This window comes from Balaenoptera borealis (genome assembly GCF_965194805.1).
Source record: "Balaenoptera borealis genome assembly, chromosome: 10".
Taxonomy (NCBI): Eukaryota; Metazoa; Chordata; class Mammalia; order Artiodactyla; family Balaenopteridae; genus Balaenoptera; species Balaenoptera borealis.
The window spans coordinates 79,461,345-79,482,267 of NC_138874.1; the positions used below are offsets into that span (position 1 = coordinate 79,461,345).

Sequence of the window (20,923 nt, forward strand, 5' to 3'; positions counted from 1 at the left end):
GCTCTTGTACTTTAGAAATTAGCCAAATTGAAAAAGAAAATTCAATTTTCTTTTCAAAATCCCTAAAGATAAAACCTGTGCTACACACGCACATACACGTATATTTTACTTACTTACTTTAGAAATACTGCTTCCAAAATTATGAAAGTAATTGTTAACATATTTCTCATATCCTTGGAAAATGTACCAAACTTCACTAGCACATTAGTCAGCATTACTGCCCAAAGTGCACGAGCCAAGGAGTGGATTCAATTTTTTCACAAATAGTCCAGCCAGCTTCCCATCACCACTTCCTGAGAAGCCACCAGAAAGAAATCGATGTGCCTGGGTTTGGGCAGACTTCCACAACACATAAACCAAATGGGCTTGTTTTCTTTCTTTTTTTAAAATCAGGTCCCCATTTGCTGCTTAAGTATACTTTTTCCCTTTTTCTCATCATCTTTCACGATTTGGGGATCATCTCAGAAATAACCAGGTTTGGGTCTAAAACATTAACAGGGAAATACCACTTTTAGATAATAGCTATTACGCTCTTTTCTTCAAAAGTATTAATCAGCTAGACATGATAGTAATATGAAAGCACATGAGTATTTCCTTATCACTCAAACCCCTTAGTTCTCTGACAGCGAGGACAAGCACTAAGACCTCTGCATACACCAAAGACAGCCTGATGGTGGGGTGAGGCATTTTTTTGTCCTATCCATTTAGACCAAAATGTGGACACCCTAGGTATTTGCTTTTACGGTGCTATATAGAAATATGCTAAAACTTTAACTATTTCTCCTATTGGTCTACCCAGTCCCTACAACCCTCCCTGGGTAAAGGCAATGGTTTTTAATATTCTATTTAGGTGAGGGTGGGGATGCAGCAGAACCAGACCCACAGGGCCCACCCCGATCTCCTTGCCAACCATCAACTGCCTCCCCTCCTTTACAAGTTCTGAGACCCTCTGAAAAAGTTCTGAACGTCAAACTTTAATCAGCTCGGCATCCTGTCAAGTTTCTGTTTCTTGGGCTCTATCCCCCATGTTGCCAGTTTTCTAAGAGTGAAACGATTCTGTTATAAATGGTTGACCCCACTTGGAGGAACACTCTTCCCTAATCAATGAGTCCAGATATTACGTCCCCTGAGGGCACCTTTTAAAACGTACACGTTAACTTTTGGCTTTAAGCAATACGTTAAATTTTCATCTTTCATAAAGACAATAAGCCAAAAGGAAGCAAATCCGAATCCCTTTCATGAAGTTTCCTCTGCCTTCTCCTCCAGGCTACGCTGTCCCTAATGCAACTGCATCTGTGTCTGCAGCGCAGCTCAAGCAAGCGGTGACCCTGGGACAAGACTTAGCAGCATATGCAACGTATGAGGTCTACCCCACTTTTGCAGTGACTGCCCAAGGGGATGGATATGGAACCTTCTGAAGACATCTTGCTTTTAAGAATAAAACACACAAAACTCAATCTAGAAGAAATACACCTCTAACTCAGTCCCCTAATGATCACAAGTAACACTTGTCCCAGAGTGATGCCTTTCCTGAGACTGTACAGCTTACATTGATACTAATGGCAGAACCATGATATGAGAACTTTATTTCTAATGAAATCCAATGTTAAGGAGCCATTTATCTAACAGGAAGCTAAAGAGCCATTGCCCCCAAAAGTTGTTCTTCCAAGGTTCCTGAATGTCTTGGGAGTATGTTTACAAACCCTGACAGAGTGGAGAGAGATCTTTTAGCCAGCAAGAGTTCAGGGGCTAAGCAGACCAGTAACAACCAAGGGGGCCAAGGAATTCCAGAGTCTTAACCCCTGGCTCACAGCTGCTTTTGTAATACACAAAGTCACAAAAGGCAGAGGGACAGTAGGAGATGCTTTTCCAAGCACGTTTCTCGTTGCCCACTGCATGCGGCATGTTCACAGCCTGGACCTCGTGAGAGACTATCCAAGGTTTAATGGCGTCAGCATCATTTCAGTCTGAAAATTCCATCCAGTCAATTTGTCATAGGTCAGGATCTTCTCATCCCCTGCAGCCCCTGGGGACTAGGAAATTGATGTGATATGTTACAGCTATTGTTAAAACAAATCCAGGCCCATCGTTTATTAAACTCATTAGCTCACACCTCTTTTTCCCTAGAACTCCTATGCTTCCTAAAGATGCCCACAACATAATAGTCATGCCAACTTGAAATGACTTTTTCTCATTTTAAACATTTTGACTTGTCCATATTGATTTATTTTCATCTCAATCTCATTTTGCTCATCTCCGATATCATAAAAAATAAATCTAATCTACAGCATATCATTTATGATACTTTTTGCTATTCAGCAAATTGGCTGAAAAGTCATTTCAGAGGGAGGAGTGAAGATTTACTCTCATTTCTATGACGTTTTTGTAGCACCCAGCCCACCATCCAGCATTCAGAGACAGTTATTAACCTGGGTTCAGCCTTGGACTATCTAACCCACTTATACTAAATCTGCCAAGAAATCCACTGCCTTCTCTTCCTTTTACTTTCAATAAGTATCAGACACCTTTACCATATCTGAGTCCTTTGGTTTTGAAGTTATCACAGGAGAACTTTATATCCATCACTGATTATTATTAGAAGCCAATTTTTCAGATATTCAGCAAGGGTGTTATTTATCAAAATCTCCTAGAGTTTTGGGTCTCTCCTCTAGAACATCTGAGGTGAGGGGGCTACAAAAACTGGGGAGTAGAAGGCACTGCTTTCTTTCCATACTTATAAATGATGGCTTTTTGTTCAAAACAGAAATAATCAAAGTCCAAACACAAAATACCCATTACTACCACTCCAGTCTCATTAGTGGTTTAAGACATACAGTACTAGATTTCCATTTCCCTTGGCTTTTGTAAAATTCTGCAAGACTAAAGGGAAGACATAAACACCAAAGCATAGAAAACTTTGTCAACTCTTGAATGGAATTCTGTGACCCCAAATCAGGCCAGATTCCAATGAAAATCAGGTAAATTCCAACAATTAAGAGTCCTTGTAACCTTTCAGTTCTATTAACTCCAATCTGATATCAAAGGCCTCAAGGTTACAGCTGAAACTCTGAAAGACCTCATACTTTCAGCTTTGTTTTGCTTTTCATATTTCCGAGGACAGTGTTTCCCAGACTTGACTGCACATTAGAAATACCTGGAGAGCTTTTCAAACTGCCGATGCCAAGGTCACACCTCATACCAACTACATCAGAATGTCTTGGGATCGGAGAGCCGGACATCAGTTTGTTTGTTTGTTTGTTTGTTTGTTTTTAAAGATCTTAGCTGATTCAAGTGTACAACTAAGTTTGGGAACTGCTGTACTCTTTGTATTTCCACTCTATTTTAATACTTTTTTTTTTAACATCTTTATTGGAGTATATTTACAATGGTGTGTTAGTTTCTGCTTTATAACAAAGTGAATCAGTTATACATATACATATATCCCCATATCTCTTCCCTCTTGCGTCTCCCTCCCTCCCACCTCTCTAGGTGGTCAGAAAGCTCTGAGCTGATCTCCCTGTGCTATGCGGCTGCTTCCCACTAGCTATCTATTTTACATTTGGTAGTGTATATATGTCCATGACACTCTCTCCTACTAGAGAATGAACTTGAGGATACGGGGAGGGGGAAGGGTAAGCTGGTATTTTAATACTTTTTTATTTCACTTTTATTAAATAGAAAAATGCAAGAAAAAATTGTCTAAGTTAAAATAAATAGCCAGATCATAGTTTTACATATATTCATCTCATGAAAAGTATGAATGTGAATATAATTCATACTGGCTTCAAACTAACTCTTGGGCCAAACTAATTCTAAGTATGAGAAAGTGAAACATTCCTCCTTAAGCAATTCTTAGGTCCAAATTTACACTCCTCCACAGACCTGCTTTCATACTCAAGGAGAATAATTACAGTGGAGGCAGGCAAATTGCTAATCAGTCCAAAGAAGCATTCCAAATTCCAAGAACAAAAGTTTTAATGTTGTTTAAAATCTTTGAAAATAAACATAAACAGGCACTCTGCATATCTAGTATATGCAAAAAAGAAGTTATGATACAGAGGAGTTTTAAATTTAATCAAAATGAACAATTAGTTAATACAGGAATCATCTTATGAGAAAAAAATCATTATTCCAGATTAAATCATAATCATTTTTTTAAAAGGTTAAGAGCAGAGACATAAATATACAATAATAGCAAAGTATCAAGAAAATTACCACTGGAATATCATCTCATTACTTGCTCAAGGAAAAAAAAGTCACAAGTATTCATAACATTTACTTCCTGAGAACTAGTTTTATTCAAGTGAGTAGATGTGGTTTTATTTTTTGCTGAAATCTTACTTTATTCTAGTAAAATCTAGAGAATTCCATTTAGAACATAAATCATAGAAAGTATCAACGTGTTCGCCATGCCATATGTTTGCATTGCCTTTGCCCAAATTAAGTAATGTAGAGCAACTCCTGTTATGATGAGTTTGAAACTTTAAAAATTGGGATTTTTTTAAAAATCAAGTATAGAACCAAAGGTTTATTTTGCATTATGTTTATATCTTTGAACTTCAGAAATTAGCACTTATTTAATACCTACCATACCTTGTGTATCAATATCTCTTTTTCTATTTCTTACTTTATTGCTTAATAGAAAAAAATCTTCATAGAAACAAAATTAAAATGAGTCAACCCACTAAGTGACAACAACAAAATACCCAAACCAATAATTTAGAAACATCTAGTAAATTAGGATTGGGTTTCTAAATGTGAGTAATTAATAGCTTAATGAGAATTAAAATCAGCCCTCTGTTACTTAGGAGGAAATGAAACAGCAGTGAGATTAGATATCAATTTCTTATCTAAAAATGCTTCCTCTTCTTAAATTGCTATACTTCTCTCCCACCCCATTAATTTAGCTAGAACTGCCTTTAACTGCCACAAAATATAATTTTCCTAGATGACTATTCACACCCATCCACCCCCGCCCAAACCTGATATCATGCCAAACCACACGGTATTCGGGTGACAGCACCCAAAATGCTGCTAGAAAGCTACCTCGTGTTAAGAAAACACTGACTTCAAAAAATATCTAACAAATGAGAACGTATTTCAAAAAATATCTAACTAATGAGAACGTATTTCCAAACCACAGGTGTTTAACTTTCTAATGATGGATGGAAATTAAATTATAGCTATGTATTGCTAATAGCTATGCAGGAAATTTTAGTCTTACATAAAAGTTTTTTTAAAAAAACATTCTTCCAATCACATAGATTAGCTTTTCAGAAATACTGCTTCAATATAATTTTTAATTTATGTTAATTTTCACTATATTTTTAAATGACTATTTTATCGTTCTTTCTTGGGCAACTGGGTCACAATTTGAATTCATGGGGATAGGGAAACTTTCTAGGGTGCCTTGGCAGAATAAGGGTCAATAAAGAAAGTTAGGATTTTCAGTAAACTGTCTTGTATTCAAAGCTACAAAGTTTGATAAAGTTTATTATTGTTGTGCAGCTCCAGCCCTGTCCCAGGTTTCCTGAAAGTAACTTAAAACTAAAAGGGAACAATGTGCCCAATATTCACACAAGGCCACGATCATGTATTCCCCCCTTGCACTCATATAGAAGTCTCCAGGGGGTGAAAACATAGCTACAACTTAACCTAGAGAATTGGTACTTTTTATATGTTGTAGATATATTTTTATATATTGTAGAGACATCTGCTAAAGACAAAACTAAGTTTCAAATATGACACCATAAGTGAACTTTATGATAAACACTTTTAAGAGAAAATACTAATAGCATAATTTAGGAATTTTAACATACTTACTGAAAGAGAAACTAGGCAACAGACATTCCTACCTGACAGGCAACGGTTATCTACTGGGTTTTGTTAAATTGATTGTCAAATCTGATGTTGAAATTTCACTTCATTCTAGTGACATCTTGAAAATGCTCTCAGTTTAATGAGAACATATTCATAGAAAGTGTAAAGTATTCACAAACTGTATGTTTGTGTTTGCCAACATTAGAACAAAGCAAAGCAAGTCCTGCTATAATTAGTGAAACTATTAGGAAAATAAGATTTGTTTTCTGACCTCCATACCTATCTCTTTACTTATGGAGTAAAACATTAAAAAAATTTTTTTTTACTCAATAAAAAATGGGTACAGAATATTCTATTGCCCCCCCAGTGTCCAACATTTTAAAAGCCAGCTTTTTCTTACAATGTTGATACAGAATATAGAATGAACAAATTTAATAGGAACAGCAATGTATACCTTGAACACAGACTCATTTATGGGAAATGGCAGACTTTATGCATCCCCAGCTACCCTCAGTTTTGTAGGAAAGAGAAAAGAACACCTTATACTTTAGCTAATAGTGAAGAGAAGTTCATAACCAATCTAGAAGTAAAAAGTAATTAGAAAACCAGAAGCCTTCATTCATTCAAAAGTGCCTGGAATAAAATATAGAACACTTCTGCATCACCTCTCCCTTGTGGACTTTTCTCCTATTTTGAGAGGGAAATCAAGAAAAAAAATATACCCCATTCTCTCTTCACATATGGTACTTTGTCTAAGGGGAGGAGAGATACCAAGAAACAGGTCTTTAAAGAAAGTTAGCTGCCAGCAGGAATTTCTTGAAGACAGAAGGGTATCCACCCCACTCATGGTTTAACACCATCTCTCTGGAGTGACAATACATCCTGGTTTGCCAGGACAGTGCAGGCTTATGTCTGTTGTCCCACTATAAATATTAACAATCGACAATTAAAATGAACAATTGTCCCCCTTACTCTCAAATTTGTCTCAGTTTAGACAACAGATTATACAGTGACCCCATCTTTATGGCTCTTTTTGTTTTTTTATTGTTGTAGAATTGGCTTTATCCTCTCTAGAGCACATACAGCTTAAACTAAAAGGCCTCGCCACTTCTTTCTGACTGGGGTAGGATCATGGTGAACACAGAGGAAGACATCATCTTCTCCACTCTTCAGTCTACTCCCCATCTAGCTGACCCTCTACTGTCCCTTGCTGGTCCTAATTTTCTTCCCACTGCCCCTGGGCTCTGGGTCCTGAGTTCTGCCTTTTGTTGACAGAGCTAGCAGCCACTTGGCCACGTGATGCAGAAGAAAAGATGAAAGATAGCTCTTGGGGGCATGTGCTTAGCCTGTCAAGGTCAAGAGGGCATTAGTAGGGTCTTAGAGCATTTGCTGGGTTCTTTCTTCCTTGAACCAAGCTACCTACACCTCAAACCAGAAAGGACTTCCTATGTAAATCTTCATATTAAGAGGCACGATGTCTTTTTCCCTCCTTCTGTGTTTTCCAGATTTGCTCAAACACTGACTCCCTTCTATTTAACTTCACCATTATGTTTGCTCATCAACTATCCTTCACCCCAAATCATCATATAATCCCATATAAAGAATTTATTATTTTTAATGGAAAATAATGTTAACAGATAGTTTCCTTTTTAACAGGAATTCCTTTTCACTCTTCCTTTATTCTCTTTACTAATATTGAGAATTAAACAAATTTTACAGTCTCTATTGCTATTAACCCACAAAACTATTCTTCATAGAATGTATGATCAGTCTGTGTTTACTATGCACCTACTCTTATGCCAGAAACTGTGAATACAAATCTATTTTTAAAAATTTCTTCCCTCAGTGGGGTACACAGTCTAGTGATCCATTCTGCAGTTTCTAAAACTGAATATAATTGCACGTATTTAAGTGTGTCGTCTGGTAGGTTTTGTCACTTAGTCAGAATCCCCAAAATAAATCGACTCTGTTCTAAACCTTGTTTCCACTATCACTGCCAAACACTAGGTTCGTATAGTAAGCCTTTTTAAAGACGAATTTAACTCTTGATCTATCATTATTGCTACTTAAGTAAAATGAGTTTTCAAATATTTTCCCCAGGAGAAATATAACAGACTATGCAAAAATTTAAAAAGAAGAAAAAATTTCAGTTAGAGACCCAGAAGGAGCTTTAAAACATGGAGTTGACAAATTCACATACTGATTTATGATGTTAATGAGCAGGGACGCATGCTTTTTATTTACTTGAAAACAGTTTGGTTATTAACAACTTTTTTTTCTAAATATACTTGTGTTTATAAAATTAAAAACTCTGCGTAAAAAGCCTTATCTATACCTATATTTTTTGCAATAAATGATTTACAGTGAAGTATACCTATTTTCAAATGTAAATTTTATTTTGAAACTTGGCATTTTCTACAATAATTTATAAGGGATCTTTGGGTTCACAGGCTGCAGATAAGTCTATTAAATCAATCTGTCATTATCACTGGTTCAAATATGTAATGTAATTATTGGCATTTTTATACCTATTTCTTCATGAGTTCTTTTTTCTACTTTTCTGACTGCAATATAGCCAGATATTATTATCTCTTCTCTTAATGAAAAGCATGCTGTCAGCAAAATGTATGTCTAGTTTCTAGATGTTAAACAATCTCTTCTTTTCCTTTTTTGTTATTATTGACATTATTTATGTGAAGTTAGTTAGCTGAGGTACCAAGAAACAAAAACAGTATTAAAGAGTATGCATAAGGCACTTATTTTTGTACTTTCAGTACAATGTTTTATAAAACTCTGTGATCTATCTCTATATACTGAGTAAAATTACAACATTCTTTCATTGGGAAAATAATCATTGGTTTGGAAGATAATGGGCACTGTAGAATCATAAATCACATGAAATGAGAAATAACGCAATATTGTGATGAGTAGTGTAATTCCAAGATGGTAAAATGATTTTAATTGAATTTTCAAGCACCATTATAAAGTTTTTAAAAGTATCAACATGTGTTGCCGATTCATTTTTTCTTTCCTGAAAACTAAAGTTTTGCTCTTTTTGAGTAAATACCTAAATATTAATGATCCCTAATTGCAGTGTCCCTTTGGTGACTTCTTTACATTCACATCTTTTATAAAATTTCCCTCTGGTGCATCTTCTAAGAATAAATCTAACTTTTAATGATTGAGTGCATTATTTTCCAATCAATAAAGAAAACAAGAGGAATACTAAGAAACAAAAAAACAATGAGAAAACATGACTCCAGAAAGGTAAGTGGGCTCTGAAGTCAACATTTACCCTGGGGGTATCTGCTGATCCCTTAATGGACGGGAGCGGAGGTCAGTAAACCATCCCTGGAGGACCAAATCCAGCTGCCTGTGTTTTGTTGGCCCTTGAACTAAGGATGGTGGTAGTATTTTTATAGGACCGAGCTAAAATGTTTTTTACATTTTATAAAGTTGTTTTGAAAAAAAGGAAGAATTTGTGACAATGCCCATAGATGGCATATAAAGACTAAAGACTTTACCATCTGGCCCTTTACAAAAAGTTTGCCAACCCTGCACTAAGCCAATACCACACATTTTGATAGTATTAACAGAATACCTTCTGTTACAGGTAGCATCCCACTTCTAGGTACCAAATTCTGAATCAGCTAGGATTAGGTTTGGCTGCCAGGAACAGTCCAAAATGGCAGTGGTTTAAATAATATAGCAATTTATTGCTCCTCACCCAAAGTCCCAAAATGCAGTACAATGCTGCTATTGTGTTTCACAATATCATGAACAGAAAGTCTCTTCTGCTGCTTTACCTGCATGGCCTCAATCTCATGATCTAAAATGATGGCACCTACATTCTACATAGGAGGATAGAGGTATGACAAAGAAGAAGAGGAAAAGACACCTACTAGCTTTCCCTAAAGGGAATTTACTGGAAGCTGCCACACAACACTATGGCTTCCATCCCATTGGCCAGAACTTAGGCCTAGCTGCAAAAAAAAGAATGGGAAATGTAGTCTTCACCTGGGCAACCATCAAAAATTATTTTACTGTGAAAGAATGGAAGAATGAATATTGAGGGAAAGCTAGCGGAGTCTGCCACAAATACCTACATCACACGAAATATGTGAGAGTTAAATAAGCAAGGCACTTGAGATCATTCAGCACTGGGCTTGGCACATGCTAGATGCCTAGGACCCTTGGCTCTCTCCCCTTCACCAAATAAAAGAAACTGTCAATTTACCTCAGAATTTCTTAAAGTGTTGTCACCCATTGAAAGTATAGTTGTGGTAGGGATGGTTCCACTGAAACCTTCTGGTATTCCCACCATTAAATAATCCCTTCTCCTTGAGTTCAGTGTGGACCAAGTGGCTCACTTCTAATGGACAGAATACGGGATATCACTTCTGAGATAAGGTTGTAAAAGATTAGGATTTCCGTCTTGCTGGGATCTTGCTAGCTCATCTTGCTTGCTCACTCTCATGAAGCCAGCTGCCATGTTGTGAGCTGTGCTATGGAGAGGGCCATATGGCAAGGAACAGCCTGTGAGTAACTGAGTCGGGCCAAGAGCCACATGACTGGACTCAGAAGCAGATTCCTCCTCAATAGAGCCTTGACAGAACTGCAGTCCAGGCTAACAGAGTTAATGGCAGATTATGAGAGATTCCGAAGCAGAGAACCCATCTAAACTGCATCGCGATTCCTGTTCCACAGGAGGTAAAATGTGTTAAGTTGCTAAGTTCTAGGATAATTTGTTGTGAAACAGTAGATAATTAATGAAACAGTGAAAAGTTATAAAGTTATAGTGAATGCAAATGTGCTTATTTGAGAGTCATTGAAGCTGTTATGCAAAATCAGAGAAATCAACTCAATTTTTTAATTTATGAATAACTTTGCCGTTGTCCGTATGTGGAGCATATGTCCAATACTAGGGAGGATTAAAGCTAAGGAGATTGGAGATACCTGATTGGAAATGCTCAAAAATGTTGGCTGAGTGGAAAGAAGGGAGGGAGGGATGGATGAAGGGAGAGGGTGAAGGACGGAGGAAGGAAGAAAGGAAGAAGGGAAGGGAAGGGTAGAGAAAGAGAGGAAGGGAAAGAGAAAGAAAAGGAAGACATTAACTTAATTCTACTCTCACTTTATCCCCCTTTCTCAGAAGATCCATCTGTCCATCATTGCTTCAATAAAGGTATCTGGCCAAACATCAACCAGAGATTCCATGCAAAGCTTTCTGACTGTGGTTTTCCGAAAGATTTATCAACTCAAAGAATTTACAGGAAGTGAAAGAGTAGGAGATAGTGATTCATAGTATAGAGAGGGTATCATAGAGAAGGAAGAGGAATGATGTGTGCCCTCATCTCCAAAACAGAATGGGGATGGGGAGAGAGAGAATAGTGAGACCTGAAAAGCCAAGAATATAGGGAATTTGGATTCTGCATCCAGGCAGCACCCACCAGAAGGTAATAAGATCTTAGAAAAGAATGGCTGCAGAACAAGTTCAGGCAGGCTTGAATACACACGCATGCCCCAAACAAAGCAGGGACTTCTCAAAGGAAATCAAAGGGGCTAAAGCAACAGAGACATTGGCCTTCTCAGAAGTTATCTCTGTGCCCCAGTAATGAGGACTAGATCCTCCATTCCTACTATTACAAAGGACACCAAAGATTGTAACACAATCTCAGGAATGGGAGGATGAGCCTTGGCAAGTTTTTGTTTTAACCTACCCTACAAAATGGGAGTCAGTCAAAAATCAAGTTGAGTTATAGAGAAATAAAGTGATTTTTTTTTTTCTTTAGTGCCTGTGTTTGTTGACTGAGACCTGCTACTCCATCATTCAAGGTCAACCTCAGCATAGTTCCAATTGTTCGTTTTAACCCCATGCTGCCTTGCAGAGTGGCTAAAAGCACAAGCTTTGTAACCAGTCAGAACGAAGACTGCCCTGCCACTACCTATGGTTGGGAATTTGAGAAAATAACTTAACCTACCTGATTCTGTTTCCTCATTCATTAGGGAGAAATTGTAACATCTCTGTTGCTATGAGAATTGAGATCATGTACATAGGAGTACTCATCATTATGCCTGACATGGTAAGAATCAAAAAATCTACCAAAGCTTAATCAAGAAGAAACAGATAACTGGAATAGTCCAACAGCTTTAAAGAATTGAACTTGTAGATAAAAACTTGCACACAAAGAAAACTGCATGTCCAGATGGCTTCACTGTAGAATTCTACCAGACATAAAGGAAGAAATAATAACAGTTCTATTTACAATATTTTAATTTACAATAATTTATACAAATTATTCCAGAAAATTGAAAAGGAGGGGATATTTCCATGCTTATTCTATGAGGCCAGCTTTACCCCAATAAATAAGGCAAAGAAAGTTTAAAAGAAAACCTTATAATCAAAACAATTCTCAGCCCACTAAGAATTAAAGGGAACTTCCTTTAATTGATGAAGAGCATCTACAAAAAAATCTATATCTAAAATTATAGTAATGGTGAAAAACTCTAGGCTTTCTCCCTGAGATAATGTACAAGACCTGGGTGTCCAATTCTACCACTTCTATTCAGCACTGTGCTGGAGGTTCTTGCCAGTACAATAAAATAAGAGAAAGAAATTTTTAAAATCTAGATTGGAAAGAAAGAAGTAACACTGTCTTTATTCAGAGACAACATGGTAGCCTATATAGAAAATGTGAAGGGCTCTACAAAAAACCTACTAGAACTAATAATTGAGTTTAGCAAGCTTGCAGGATATAAGATCAATATACGAAAATCAATTATATTCCTATGCACTAGCAACAAACAATCCAAAGCTGAAATTTAAAAAGCAATACAATTTGCAACACCATCAAAATATGTGAAATGCACAGATTTATATTTGACAAAAGATGTGACGCCTACACAATGAAAACTACAAAACCCCTCTGAGATTAGAGAAAGTAATTAAAGATAAATTAAAGAAAGTCTAAATAAACGGATAGATACACCATGTTCATGGGTCAGAAGATTCAATACTGTTAAAAATGTCAATTCTCCCTAAATTGATCTATAGTTTCAATGCAATCCCAATCAAAATCTCAAACCCAGCAGACTAGCAGACTTATTTAGGCACTGACAAGATGATTCAAAAATCTATATAGAAATGCATATAGAATATGGTAACACAACTTTGAAAAGAACAAAGTTTGAGGTTTTATACTACCTGAGTTCTAGATTTATTATAAAGCTAAAGTACTCCAGACACTGTGGTACTGGTGTCAGAATAGAGAAATAGATCAATGGAGCAAAATAGAGTCCAAAAATAGAGCCATATATACATATATATGTGTGGGGGTGTGTGTATACACACATATATATAACTGATTTTTGACAGCAGTTCAAAGTCGGTGAAAAAGGACAATCTTTTCAGCAAATGGTGATGGAACAATTGGATATTTATATGTAAAACAATAAATTTTGATCCATACCTGATACTCTACATAACAACTAACTCTATATTGATCATAGAATAAAATGTAAAACCTAAAACAATAAAACTTCTAGAAGAAAAAAATAAGAGAAAAATTTTGTGACCGTAAGATAGGCAAAGATTATTTAGATATAATACCAAAAGCATAGTTTGTATGAGAACAAACTGATAAATTGAACTTCATCAAAATTTTAAACTTCTGGCATTCAATAGAGAATGAAACAAGCCACAGACTAGGAGAAAATCTTTGCAAAGCATGTATTTTATAAAGACACATATCCAGACTATGTAAAGAACTCTCAAAACTTAACACTAAGAAAACAAAACAACCCAATAAAAAATGGGCAAAAGATATGAATGGACACTTTGGTGAAGTGGCAAATAAGTACATAAAAAGATGTTCAACATCATTAGTCCTAAGGGAAATGAAAATTAACACCCTAGAAAATGTCTCTATACATGTATTAGAGTAGCCAAAACTTCAAGAGACAGACCATACCAAGTGTTGGCAAGGATGTGGAAGAACTAGAACTCTTATACACTGTTGTTGGGAAGGTAAAATGATACAATCACTCTGGAAAACAGTTTGGTAGTGCCTTAGAAAGTTAAATGTACAGGTACTATATGATCTAGCCCAAGATAAATGAAAGCATATTTGTATACAGAAACTTATACATGACTGTTTCTACCAGCTTTATCTGTAATAACCAAAAATCCATCCACATAATGGAATACTACTCATTAAGAAAAGGGAATGAAGTATTGATACATTGCTACATGGATGAATTTTAAAATATGCTGGGTGAAAGAAAACAAACATCAAATAGCACATACTGTATTACTCCATTTTCTAAAATTCTAGAAAACACGAACTATAGTGAGAAAAAACAGTGGTTGCCTGGGCTTGAGGCTGAGAAGGGCAGGGTGATGGCAAATGATTCTGAGGAAACATTTCTGGGTGATGAATATGTTTACTATTTTGAATATGGTGATGTTTTCACAGGCATATAAATGTGTCAAAACTTATCAAATTGTGTAATTTAAATATGTACTGTGTATTATATATCAAATGTAACTCAGTAAAGCTGCATTTTAAAAAGTTAAACACATACCTATTATATGATCTAGCCATTCTTTTCCTAAGTCTTGATCCAAGAGAAACAAAAGTATATATGTACACAAAGACTTGTTCATGAATGTTCATAGAAGCTTTATTTGTAACAGTCAACAACTGGAAAAAGCCCAAACGTCCATCAACAGATGAACGAATGGATAAACAAATTGTGGTACACTCATATAAGGAATCTTGCTCAGCGATAAACAGAATGAACAATTGAGACATGCTACAACATGATTGAAGCTCAAAGTAAGTATGCTAAGTGAAAGAACTCAGACAAAAGAGATTCATTTATATAAAATTCCAGAATATGCAAACTCTTCTAGAGTGAGAGAAAGCAGATCAGTGGTTGCCTGGGGGATGGAGTGGGGCATGCTGGCGTGGAGTGGAGAAGGAGGGATGGATTACCAAGCAGCAGTTGGACACTTGGGAGTGTGATGGATATGTTTATCACCTAGACTGCAATGATGGCTTTGTGAGTACATATATGTCAACATGTATCAAATTGTATAATTTTATTATGTGTAGTTTACTATATGTCGACAAAACCTCAGTATTGAAAAATGGGTATGAAATAGTAAAAGCAGCAGGGTAATTAGAGAAATCAAGGGATGAGGATTCTGAGGATCTGGGTACAAGAAAGTGTTGACAGAAGAAAAAAGAAAGGACAAAAGTATTGGCGCAGCTAAATGGCTGTGTAACCGTCAATAGGTACTCTATCACTTCCGGGCCCCCATTTCTGATTTTGTGATGTGAAAATGGTTGGACTTGATGCTCTTTAACATATGTTCCATTTATAACAGGCTGTGCTACCATTTTTGACCATTGACATCAGGGTTCTTCAAAATAGACTTTAAAGAGACGGCAGCGAGCTTCCTTAAGAAGCTTCAAAATCCTTATCAACTAAAGAGATAGGCATGCTTCACTCTCCACACTTCCGGTCCCCTGGGAAGGGACCACACCCTCCCCAAACTGTGCAGGATCTCAGATCAAGTGCCCTAGGCAATAAAATGTTTTCAGTGGAAACCTGATTTACTCTTATCTTGGTAGCTCCTACAGGCCTGCCATTCTGCTGACACAGACCCAGAAATAACTTTCTGCTGTTCTAATGAGAACACAACCTGGAAAATCTAAATTTGAGAGATAATTACCCTCTCTGACCCGGTTTTTCCAAAGGTGGTGGGTAGAGTGTGAGCAATATTAGCCTGTATCCTCCTTCTGGTAGTTATGAAAACTTAAACTCCTAGGTGGTTGTGTACGGTTACATTATAACTTATTAGTACTCAGGGTGAGCTCTCTTGGCTTGTTTTTTCTGATAAGAGCTGGGATAAATCATGACCCTTGGCTTGTCTTACTGATTTCCTGTTAGAGGTTGTGGACTTTATTGTTAGCCTAATGTGTCTCTGCTAAGTGCTTTGGGAAACACGTTCCAATGTCCAAACACAGTCCCACCCCCCAACCAAGTTCACAAGATAAAACATTCATGAGATAAAACACCCAATCTAGTGCTACTGTGAAAGTCAAAATATTCTGAGGCTTGTGATTGAACAGAGCTTAGGAGAGAGCTAGAGTCAGATAATGAACCCTCTCATTTGCTTCTGCATAGTAGAAATTTCCTAAAGGTACATAATGTTGATGTAACTCTAGGGTACCTGGCTCAATGCCAGGCACCAACGGGGGAGTCAAGCGGCCTGAGTTCTTGTCCCAGATTTACCACCAACTTAAACTATGTCGTTGGTCAAACCATGTAAGGTGTCTGGGTGGTCAGTCTCCTCTTCTATAAAATGAGATCAGGTGCTCCCCACTCCATTGCCTTGAGGAACCAGGTGAGTAACCCCAATGAGTGAAGGGCCCAGGTCGGGCTCTACAGGATAGGACAGGGTACCGTCTACCTGAGTGCGTTCAAGTTCCATTAAAACTGAAAAAATAAAACATGTGCAAAACAAATTTGGCTGTGGCCTGCAGTTTTCAAACTCTGGCTCAAACTCTGATTCAACGATCCCTAAGGTCCACTCCAGCTCTAAAAGCACAAGACTGCCCAAGCCAAAGTGCACTGGACAAGGTACATGTGGTAGCTTAGATCAAGTGTGACATCCAGTGGCTTATTTGGCTAATGACACTTAGAGACTTCCAATAGCCTGGGGAATTCTGACCTCTTAGGCACTTAATCTTGCTGAAAAAGATTTCAATTGAAGAAAGGGAACTAGAACTAACAAGTATTCTCCCCTGGGTTGTAGGCACTGTGAGAGGAACTTTCCCCGTTTATCCTACCCACACGCCACAGTGACACCAGTATTATTATCCACCAAAATGGAAAACAGAAGGAGGCATAGAGAACTAACTTGCCCAAGCAACTTGCCAAGCTTGCAAGTAAGAAATTGTAAATACAGTCTGACTCCTGAATCCATGCTGCATCCATCATTCTGGGACTGTAGAGAACATGTTTCCAAATTTCTATTTTTAATGTGGAAGTTAGCCTGGGGAAGGTTAAGTGATGCCAAAAAGTTAACTAGCAACTAGGGAAAGGGCTGAGGCTGAAACCCAAGTCTCGCAGAAGATCCACCAATTAATTTTTCCATTATAAATTGCCCATAACAGAAACATCTTTTACCTCCACCAGGGCCTCTGAAATACAAAGACCCTTTGCTTTACTTCAGAGAAAAGCCCCCACTCTGACCACTGGAAGATTAGAAATGAACTTACAAACTGCTTCATACCAAGAGTTGGCAGCAGAAAGGAGAGAAAAGAACACTAATAATAATTTTTTAAAACTTGAATGTGTAGGTACTACCATTAATACAGGGGCAAACAGTCGGACACATTTTAAGCTCCCAAGGTCTCACTCTATACAAACTGGCATAATAATTGATGTCCATAATGATGACCCTGAGTCATTAAAGCAATTAAATTATTCTTAGAGCCTTATGTTTAATCAAGTAAGAAAATATGTAATCTAATTTAGAAAGATTTAACATCCAAAATAATGAGAGTGAACATTTTCTCTGCAGTTAAATAGCGTATCTTGAAGACTGGCTTTGGTTTGCCACTTTCTAAACCCTTGAGAGCAGTCTACAGGAGTAGTTAGATGACATCTTCCGTCTGGCCAGAAATTCTTCTACCATTAGTCTTTGGTTTAGGCTACAAATATGGGGGCACCATTCCCAGATAAGAACTATTTTTAATACCCTTTGCCTGTTTTGCCCTGATAAAATCTAGTCTCTTTCAGTTCAGTCTCAGAGCAGAGTCACATTCAAGAAGCAGGTTATAAGGAATCTCATTCTTTATATTTCCCAAGTAACTTTCAAGGGCATTAAAATATAAAGTCTACAGTAATCTTGGTAAGAGGTATCACCTATCGTCTCTATTTATTTTTCTCACACACTGCATCTTCTCTGGGACCTACCTCTTCAAAATCCTCAGGAAAAGTTTTCTCTGCTTCTTTACCAGCCATGCCTTGTCTTCTGCCTGGAATTTCTCCCCCATATTCATGTCCCTTCTAGTCTTCTTTACCATTTTAGTCATGCCCACTTGTCACAAGTTAACTCCCACTTTAGGGTTTGACTCAAATACAATAAAATCTCCCCTTCAAAGAACTCCCTGTGCCTCTCATTGAGAATGAATTCCTTCTTCTACTGCATCACAGCTGCAATTTTAGTTCAAACTCGTTCGTTCTCTCAATTATGCCTGACATTTCAATTGTTCTTCCCATGCTCTATCTCCCCATTAGAATCGGAGTTCCTTGAGTAAAGGGACTATATATCTTGCTCTGTTTTGCACGTAGTAATCAAACAAGAAATACTGATGAATTTTTGAATACTTATAAGTTGCTGAATTAAACTAAGCATTTCAGAGAAACTCAGAGAAATCTCCAGTAAGTGTTTTACTTGCAACAATTTTCATTGAAGACTGTAAAATGAGTTTGCCTGCTTTGCTGACTTATGGCATCATTGAACTCCTAACAAATAATGCTCTTTGAGGATTTCTGGGTCCTTATTCATTCAACAAACATTTATTGAGTACCTACCATGTGCCAGAAGGTTCTAAGTGCTAAAGATTCCATGGTAAACAAAAATTCTCTCTCTCTCTCTCTCTCCTCTTTCTCTTGATGATTACACAAGCTTAGAATGTATACAGTTGGGCTTGAAGTTTATAAACTAATATTTACAACATATACCAGCTTTTCTTCTATGAAATGCAGATGAAAGGATGTGGTTAAAGGAGATTTCTGGAAAGTTAGATTTCAGTTAGCCAAGATTTTGCCACATTTGTTATCAAATGTAGTGGAACTAGCATTTCTGGAGCATCTCCTTTACTTAGATTATTTGCTAAATTGTTTTAAATTATTTCATTTATATATTACAACCACTCTATGAGATACTCGCTATTTCCATTTTGCAGATAATTAAGCTGATCTTAGTTGAAGTTAAGAAAACAGTTCAAGTATGGCGTTTCCTTAAAAAACTAAAAATAGAACTACCATACGACCCAGCAATCCCACTACTGGGCATATACCCTGAGAAAAGCATAATTCAAAAAGAGGCATGTACCACAAGGTTCATTGCAGCACTATTTACAATAGCCAGGACATGGAAGCAACCTAAGTGTCCACTGACAGATGAATGCATAAAGAAGATGTGGCACATATATACAATGGAATATTACTCAGCCATAGAAAGAAACGAAATTGAGTAATTTGTGGTGAGGTGGGTGGACCTAGAGTCTGTCATACAGAGTGAAGTAAGTCAGAAAGAGAAAAACAAATACTGTATGCTAACACATATATATGGAATCTAAAAAAAAAAAAAAAGGTTCTGAAGAACGTAGGGGCAGGACAGGAATAAAGACCCAGACGTAGAGAATGGACTTGAAGACAAGGGGCAGGGAAGGATAAGCTGGGATGAAGTGAGAGAGTGGCATGGACATATATACACTACCAAATGTAAAATAGATAGCTAGTGGATAGATAGCATAGACAGATAGATAGATAGCAGCCGCATAGCACAGGGAGATCAGCTCCGTGCTTTGTGACCCTGGAGGGGTGGGATAGGGAGGGTGGGAGGGAGACGCAAGAGGGAGGCGATATGGGGATATATGTATATGTGTAGCTGATTCACTTTGTTATAAAGCAGAAACTAACACACCATTGTAAAGCAATTATACTGCAACAAAGATGTTAAGAAAAAAAAGAAAACTGTTCAAAGACACACACCTGGTAGGTTCCACAGGAGACCCAGACCATGATTAGCGTAAAAGTGATTCTTTCCTGAAGACTGCTGCCTCTCAAACTCAAAACCGCCAACAGGAAAATCTTTGGAAGTAAAATTTTCCCCTGTTAAATTAAACAAGGACTAACACATATATATGGAATCTAAAAAAAAAAAAAAAAAAAGGGTCATGAGGAGCCTAGGGGCAAGATGGGAATAAAGACACAGACCTACTAGAGAATGGACTTGAGGATACGGGGAGGGGGAAGGGTAAGATGTGACAATGTGAAAGAGTGGCATGGACATATATATATACACTACCAAATGTAAAATAGATAGCTAGTGGGAAGCAGCCGCATAGCAGAGGGAGATCAGCTCGGTGCTTTGTGACCACCTAGAGGGGTGGGATAGGGAGGGTGGGAGGGAGATGCAAGAGGGAAGAGATATGGGAACATATGTATATGTATAACTGATTCACTTTGTTATAAAGCAGAAACTAACACACCATTGTAAAGCAATTATACTCCAATAAAGATGTTAAAAAATAAATAAATAAATAAATAAATAAATAAATAAATAAATAAAACAAAAACATAAAAAAGAATAAAGGCTGTCATTTTTTTCAAAATTAAAAAAAAAAATTAAACAAGGAGGCCATTGGACAGAGGTGGCTCTAATGCTGTGGTGGCCTATGTAAGTAAACCAAAATCTAAGCCCGTAAATGCCTAGATTTGAAGTAGAAAGCTACAGAAAACCAATCACAAACAGCCCATTAAGCTTAAGCTGTAGTCAATCAGGTAATTTGCTTTGACACTTTTTCTATATGAGTCTTTCTTCTGGTTCCTGTGTGCAGAGAGCCCACTTCCAGTCTGGTGCTGCCCAATTCCAGTTGATTTCAGCTCAAATAAACTCTTAACATTTTTAATATGCTTCAATTTTAAAATTGCTTCAAGCAATTTTTGATATGCTTCAATATGCTTTTCACGCCTCTAACTTAAGTCAAGAAAACCCTGGCCATCTAAAAGAATAAAAATAACCCCATGTAAATCCGGTAGTTTTGCTCAGGGTCCTGTCCTTATGTGTTCCTCTCTCCTAAGAAATGTCTACCTGGGGAATTCCCTGGCGGTCCAGTGGTTAGGACTCCATGCTTCCACTGCCGAGGGCACGGGTTCAATCCCTGGTCAGGGAACTAGGATCCCACAAGCCACACAGCTTGGCCAAAAACGGAAGAAAAAAAAAAAGAAAAGAAAACAACTCTGTCTAGAATTTCCTCTGCTGGGAAGAAACGTCCCACCCAGGCCCCTTTAACTTGTT

General features: G+C 37.2%; 1 protein-coding gene across 5 annotated transcripts in view; it reads left to right on the plus strand.

Annotated features, from left to right (window-relative positions):
* A1CF (APOBEC1 complementation factor) overlaps positions 1-20,186 on the plus strand; it is a 100,647-nt gene extending 80,461 nt beyond the window's left edge. For all 5 annotated transcript variants that reach the window (XM_082408716.1, XM_082408717.1, XM_082408719.1 and 2 more), the window contains one exon: positions 1,267-20,186. In XM_082408716.1, coding sequence (XP_082264842.1) covers positions 1,267-1,418 — 152 coding nt within the window. In that variant the 3' untranslated portion in view covers positions 1,419-20,186. The remainder of the gene's footprint in view (positions 1-1,266) is intronic.
* Positions 20,187-20,923: the final 737 nt, after the last annotated feature.